The 7,657-nt window shown below is 51.3% G+C and overlaps 1 protein-coding gene across 2 annotated transcripts in view; it reads right to left on the bottom strand.

Annotated features, from left to right (window-relative positions):
• Positions 1 to 797: 797 nt before the first annotated feature.
• The window catches only part of Arl10 (ARF like GTPase 10), an 8,529-nt gene continuing 1,669 nt past the window's right edge, over positions 798 to 7,657 (bottom strand). For both annotated transcript variants that reach the window (NM_001399321.1, NM_207165.2), the window contains 2 exon segments: positions 798 to 2,849; positions 5,212 to 5,387. In NM_001399321.1, coding sequence (NP_001386250.1) covers positions 2,676 to 2,849; positions 5,212 to 5,387 — 350 coding nt within the window. In that variant the 3' untranslated portion in view covers positions 798 to 2,675.

Raw genomic sequence — 7,657 nt, forward strand, 5'->3', positions numbered from 1 at the left:
AAAGACTTGTCTACTCTGCCCAGCTGGCTGAAAGCTTTTGAGCTGGTTTCTGGGCCCATCGGCTAGATCCCTTTCTGAAGGTTAGGCTTCAAGTCACTGTCTATCCCAAAGATCAAAGAGTAAGGGACTGGAACTTACTGTCTGAGACCTGTCTCTCCAGAGCTGGAACTGTAAGCATCAGCTGTCCTCAGTATGAAGAGGATGCCCTGAACATTTTGGCATTTATTGTTATCTCACCCTAGAGCTGGTGACACTGCACTTTATAAATTGTCCTTGGTGGCCCTATGCTGCCGGCTCATGGGCTGGAGACGGTCATCTTCCAGGTATAAGAGCAAGGGAAACTTGGAGATTTCCAGAAAGGACTTTGGCCTCTAAGGTCGTGAGGCAAATATTTGCTCAGACCTGAATCTAATCTGAGGTCTGGCCCTGTGGCAGGGGGTGGATGCCATTGTCCTGCAGCTGGCTTGTGTTGGTTCCTCCTAAACTAGTGTAGGTTCAGAATGTGCAGTGTTCTGTTTGTTTGTCTTCTAGTACTGGGATTGAACCTAGTGCACACTGGGCAAGCATTCTGCCACTGAACTCTACCCCAGGCCTGCTTGAGGGCTCAGCTCTCTCCATCGGCGTTTAATGGGCTCTGGGGTCAGACTCAGGTCAGCATCATGTCTTACCTGACCCAGCCTAACTGTCCAGGCTGCCTTTGAATTTTGTAAATCAGGTAGACCTCAACTGGGCCTTCTCCAAAGTAGCTGGGACCATAGACCACTAGACCTAGCCTCAAGTAAAGTTACTTCAGTAGACACAGTGAAATGCTTTATTCTTAAATTCACCCCCTCCACCGTGGACAACGTGACAGTTGCACATGATGAAACTCATCAGACAAAGGTCTTTCAGTTAGGAAAGAAGTCCTCTCCACAAGTCTGCTTGAAGGTGAACACTGGAGAGTGAGGTGAGATCCTCACAACAGATGCACAATATCTGACGAAACCTCACACACTTGGAAATCCTAGTCACTCCTTAAATATGTAATACAAAAGCAGAAAAATCACTTCTAGTGAGTGATCTGTCCTGTAGTAATTCCATCCTCGTGGGCTGGAGTCCAGGAGCCCAGAGCGCCCCCTTCAGATGATTGTGCTCACTTCAACGCGGAGTGTTCCACTTCCTGGGCTGTATGCTGGGCAGCTGACAAACACAGCGCACACTGTATCCTCAAAAAGCAAACAGAAAGTCAGGCACCATGGCCCAATGCTTCCCATAATCCCAGCACTGGAGGCTCAGGAAGGCCAGGTGCCATGAATTCAAGGCCAGCCTGAGCTAGAGTGACACTGTCTCAAAAAAACAAAAAACAAAACAAAAACAAAAAAACAAAACAAAAAAAAAACAAAAACAAAAAACCAAAAAACCACCACCAGTCCACTGGCGTTCAGTATCCCTTGGCAGACAAAGGCTCTTGGCTGCACCAGTGTCAGCATGGAGACCAGTTCTGCACTGGTTGATCACCAGTCATGGAGTGTTCACTTCGGAGAACATAGCATTTCAGTTTCTGCTTTTGGCTGACAAATAAATAGTCCCAGAAGGCTTGGTTATGTGTCCTCCACGGGCACAGGAAGAGTCATTCTGATGGCTCTTCTAGTCCTGTCCTGGGCCATGAGTACTAGGTCTCCTTGAGGTACCTGCTTCCAGTCATGATCTCAAGGACAGGATGGGGGAGGGGCAAGCTACAGTTTTGTCTCCGTGGGCACCCATAGGTTACCTAATCTCACGATTCCAGTTCTCAAAGCTTCAAATTCTCTGACAGTCTCCTAGGGTTTTCATTACAGCACCGAGAAACAGAACCTAGAACTTTGGCCCATTCCTTTGATAAATACATAAATAAATAAATAAAATGCCATTCTGAGGCTGACACACCCTGCCCCACCCCCCGGCTCCAGTCTTGTTCCAGGACTCAGGCTCCGTCCTTCTCTAGATCTATGTAAACACGGGCATTGGCACAGTCAGTACAAAAGCAGCAGGCCGTCTCCAGAGCTGGGCAAACCACCCCCCACCCAGTCCAGTGAACTGCACTTTGTGGTTGATAAAGGCTGACAAGGCCAGGCCACAACAGCAGGGAGGCGTTCAGAGGATTCTCTGCTAAGGTTTCCAGACTGACCCTCATTCGGCGTTGCCAGGGATGGCTGGCATTTAGGGAAAAAAACATGGAAACCACCTCCCTTTAAAAATAATGGCCCAGGGGCTAGAAAGGCGGGAACACAAGGCCACAGACAGAGCAGGGCTGGAGGATAACGAGGGACTAGGAGCGAGAGCGTCCTGTGCTCTACTCAGAAGCTTCCCACATGGGACATGTATGATGCCACCAGAGTGAACAGTGAGATGAGACCTGAAGGCTCAGAAGTACCAGTGACATCCACACTGCTGCTTCAGCCAGAGGGTCCTGCAGGGAGGGAGTTAAGGGAGGCTGGAGCCACACTGTGCCTTAGAGTGAGGCAGTCACTGTCCTCACCGCCTCAGCCCCACGCCCACCTCACCAGGAAGGCTTCAGCGTGGACTCAGCCTTGCTCTTGAGGGAGAGAGGAAGCGTTGCTGTGATGCCCCTGCCCAAGGCCTAGGCTAGCAACAACGATGCAGGAGAAGGCAGAACTGTGGTTTCCGAGGCTGGGCAGCAGGCAGGCGGGTCCAGCCTAGGAGAGAAGCTCCAAGAGCAATTTCCAGATGCGCACGGTGCCGGGTTCCTCGAAGCCAGATCCTGCAGGGGCAATGCTGGCTGCCAAGAGGAAAACCTCTCTCTGGTTGTCACTAGCAAGGAGGCCCAGCTCCTGCTGCAGCTCCACCATACTCATGGCTCCACTCAGGTCCTGCAGTAAATACAAGCCAGTACGGCATGGCCATCAGTGCTCCCAGTGTGATAGCACCCTTGTCGTCCATGATGGATGTAAATGTTCAGCTACTACCCTGGACCCCAGACCCCAGATCCCAGGAAGTGCCTCTAGATCCTCTGGAATAGGGGCTGGAGAGATGGCTCAGTGGTTAAGAGCAGTGACTGCTCTTCCAGAGGTCCTGAGTTCAATTCCCAGCACCCACATGGTGGCTCACAGCTGTCTGTAGTGTTATCTTGGTGCCCTCTTCTGGCCTGCAGGCAGAACACTTTATATAAATACATAAAATAAAAAGGATCTCATACTAGATCCTCAGTGCCCTCCTTCATCTTGGCTCTCCTTTGTGGTACCCTCTTCTCACGGAGCTATCCACCAGTGTCACAAGAAGCAGGGCCCTTCCTGCTCGTTAGGCACCGTGATGGCACCTGCCTACCAGGTCTTTGATTCTCACAGTCTACCTGACTGATGAGGAAGCTGGTTCCGGGAAGCCACTTAGCTCCTAACAGTGATAAATGGCAGTTTTAGGTTCCATCAATGATCAAACCTCTGGAATCCCTAATCTGTTCTCTGCCTACGATGTAAGATCATTCAGTAGGGTAACTCCCAGACAAGCTAGCTTGGGTTGGGGAAAGGGGAAAGGCCACTAGACACTGGAGCTGGACCCTTTAAAGTTCATCATTGGTGGGCTGGAGAGATGGCTCAGCGGTTAAGTTCATCATTGGTTTCAGGATTCTTGGAGCAATTCTTACGAGGTAGGTAGGACCCCCTCGTTGCCTCCTGTACTGGTTTGAATGAAAATGGCCTCCACAGGCTCATAGTTCTGAATGCAAGACTTTGATCCAAGGTCAGTAGAACTGTTTGGGACGTTCAGGATGTGTGGGTTCATAGGGGGAAGTGTAGGAGAGTCTTCAAAAATAGAACTGTAAGCAAGCCAGCAGTACACTCTTGTGTAAGTTGCCTCCATCATGGCATCTCTTCATAAGTAACTGAGATAACTCAGGTAAGTAAGAGACACTCCCTGTTGGCCATAAAATAGCTCTTAATTACAGTGGCCTAACCACTCAGTGCCCTGGGTACTTCTGAGGCCCCAAGACAACACCATTAATAGTGGCACCAAGAATGGGCTTGGTGGCACAGACAGGGGCTGGTGAATCTCCACAAGTTCGAGACCAGCCTGGTCTACATATTGAGCCCCAGGACAGCCAGGGCTATGTATCAAGACCCCATTGCAAACAAGTTAGTATAGAACAGGCATAAGTGGGGACTGTCCCAGGCAGACCAGGACGAATGGCAGCCATATTATAAATATCAAGTGTCTCCTGACAGACAGGGCACACCTGAGGTCAGAGAGACAAGTTAGAAATACAAGTGCTGGGGGTTGGGGGTTTAGCTCAGTGGTAGAGCGCTTGCCTAGGAAGCGCAAAGCCCTGGGTTCGGTCCCCAGCTCCGAAAAAAAGATCCAAAAAAAAGAAATACAAGTGCTTTGTACTGTGGCAGCTGTCCTGGAGTTGAGGATTGCACATAAAGACTGTGATCCTGACTGCTGCTGGGCCCAAAGTCGCCCTCTAGACCCAGAGAAGGTATAGTGTCAAGGACAATCAATCCCCAACCCCCCGGGGGAGTTATGGGAGCTGGGAATTCAGAACGCAGGACCTCAAGCCTACTAAACAATCAGCTTTACCACTGAGCTCCACTCCAGGCCAACAACACAAACCCCCGGGGAAAATCTCAATCCTCAGATCTGTCTCTGATCCAGTAGTTGACTTCAGGCGTTTAGAAACAACAGAGCCTGTCATGGGGTGTAACAGGACTCAAGTGGGGTGGTGGCTGTCAGTTGTCCACACTGCCTCAGCACTGTGCTCAGAATATTACTTAATGTGCCCCACTTCTCAGCGCAGAGGCGGGCTGGTTCTGGAAGGAGGCATCCCAGTTCCACTTCTCTGTATGTCCCCGTGGACACTACAAACACCCTGAGCTGTCACATCCCCACCCACAAAGCAGGAACAGTATCGTATACCTCGGATAAGGTCAATAATATCATTTAAGCGAGGTGTGTGTGGTGGTGCGCACCTCCAATCCGAGGACTGGGACAGAATTATGAGTTCCAGCCATGCAGTTAGCACTTATATTTTTTGCCTCTCTTCAGGGTAACAGGGGAAGGGAGAGAAGACGCAGGAGGGAAGGATAAGAGGTGGGAAGGGGAGAGGAGAGAGGACACAGGTTAGGAGGGCGGGGACCATCTGGTCATGGCTCTCAGGTTCCAATCCTGTGGACCCTGTCATTGTGCCTGGGCATTCGTGAGAAGGCCAACTGGTCCCAGCCCACCTCCCATAGCACTCACTTGCTTGTTGGCCACTATGACAACAGGCAGGTCAGGATCCTTGTCCAGCAGTTTCTGCAGCTCCTGCCGAGCCCAGGGCAACCTTAGCCGGTCAGTCGAGTCCACCATGAACACCAGCACGTCCACCTCATTCACAAACTCCTTCCAGTAGAAGCGCAGGTTCTGGCTGCCACCAACTGAGGAGAGGCCAAGGGCCAGCTCAGAGCCCAGAGCTCCCTCCCTGCAGCATGGCTCTGCCCACAGCCTCAACCCGCTTCCATCTCCTAAGGTTCCACTAGCCAGGGGCAAAGAAAGTGCCATCGGCCAGAGCCAGCCAGATCCCTCGAGAGGCCGCTACCCTGTGTACCAGTCTCTTCTTACTGAGCAAAGAGCTTTCAGCAGACCCCAAAGATACGGTCTGCGATGTTCCCTTCATAGGACTGTGGTTGGCAAGTTGTCTGTTGGACTGCCTTGCCTCCTACCGGGTGCAGGCTTCCTTCCTGGTCAGTGGTAACTGATGAGAAGCCAGGGGTCCCTAAGCCTAGAAAAGCCTAGAAAATCCCTTGCCTTGCCAGTGTACCACCCCCGACTCAGTCCCCACTCAGTCCCTCCTCTTCCCTCGGGAGCACTGTACAGAGAGGGTCGTGCTGAACAACCTTAACCACATAGTGTCTGCTCCTGGGCTGCCTTCTGTTCCTCTTTGCCTCTGCTCAGTTCCCCTTGGTTACCCTGCTGGGTTACCCCATTCTGGTTCTGCTTCTCTCTCTTCGAGCTGAATCCCCCCAAAGCCTCAGCACAATGCCTTGGCACAGAGCAGGCACTCACTAAGTAGTTACTGAGTGCTTACCAGGTGCCAAGCACTGATGTGGGAGCTGGGGATAGGGAAATGAGCAGGCCGGAGTGCTGGCTCTCAAGGAACTCCCTCCCTAGCCTGGACGGACCAGGCAATCGGATAAGATGGATAAGACACACTCCAGAAAGCACGGAATCAAAAAGAAGGGGAAGTGGCTAGAGCCTGTGGTTGGTCTTGGGTGGGGTGGTCTGGACATTGTCTCCTCAAGGAGGCTGGATGTGAGCTGAGAGGAGGATGAGGAGCTAGCCACGGGAAGAAGCAAAAGCAAGCATCTCAGGAAGAGCAAAGAACAAACTCCTTTCGAGAGAAAGCATCGCAAGCAAGGCACCTCCAGAGAGAAAGAGGAGAAAAGGTGGAAGCTGGTCCTTAAGGGTCCAGAACGATACCAGTCGCTCACACTGTAGTACTAGATAAGAGAGATGAAAGGGGTTCGAACCAGCCTTCAGTAGACAGACCCGATACACCATATTCCCTAGGTGGTGCGCTAAGGAAGGTGTTACTGGTTTGCTCCCTTGACGGTTTTGCCACTGTGTGCAATTCTCAGCTGGTCCGAAGGCCAGGATGCTGAGACCACGTGAAGGGACTGTTGTGGGGGAAGCTGTAGGACTTGATTGACAGCTTTCCTGCCACTGCCTCCTGAGGCCTGGGAATTACAGGTGTGAGCCACCACACCTGACAGCCATCTGGGTCTGAAGCCTAATGTCTGTCAGAACACAGGCACACCAGAACACCTCACCCGGGCGGGAAAGTGAACGCTCCTTCTGTCAGAGCCTCACTGAACTTGTGTCCTTGTCATGAGACAGAGAAAGCTTGGTGGGAGGGTCCCAGGTCCTAAGTAAAGATCAGAGTTTGCTACAACCAGGGAGAAAAGGTGTGGTAAAGCCTGGCCGGACCACAAATGCTTAACAACAGAAGAACCAGGCCCATTCAGGCCAAGAGCTAGGCTCTCAAAGCTCAACTCTATCCCCTAGTGCTTAAATAAGCACATCCGGTCTTCATGGTTTTAGTTCTGTGCCTGGAAGTCCTCCCTACTAACTCCCTAGAGACTGAGGCTAGACCCAGGTGGCCAAGCCCAAAATAAGAAGCCTCCTCAGTCCTCTCTCAGGTCACTCACTCAATAAGCCCCCTCAGAGACATATGGAGGCCTGAGCCTTTGGGCCAGAAATGAATCATACACTCTGTGACCAGGGTGCTCCTGGCCTCAGACAGAGGTTGATGTGACAAATCCTGCACCAGGAGGGGACCCGAGTCAGGGAGAGGCCAGAATAAGCTTCAAAGGATGTCATTCACAAACCACACTGGAGGATTGATTGTGGCAGTGTGTACCTGTAACCGTAACACTCAGATGGTGGAGAAGGAAGGTTCAAGTGTTCGAGACCTGCCTCAACACCATAAAACTATCTCAAACGAACGACAACAAAACCCTGACTAAAGGAAGAAAAGAGACCACGGTTTAAAGAACAGGTAGGGGGTTGGGGATTTAGCTCAGTGGTAGAGTGCTTGCCTAGGAAGCGCAAGGCCCTGGGTTCGGTCCCCAGCTCCGAAAAAAAGAACCAAAAAAAAAAAAAAAAAAAAAAAAAGAACAGGTAGTAGTTTGTTAAGTGCACCAAGCAG

Source organism: Rattus norvegicus, chromosome 17, assembly GCF_021556685.1.
Source record: "Rattus norvegicus strain SHRSP/BbbUtx chromosome 17, alternate assembly SHRSP_T2T, whole genome shotgun sequence".
Lineage (NCBI taxonomy): Eukaryota > Metazoa > Chordata > Mammalia > Rodentia > Muridae > Rattus > Rattus norvegicus.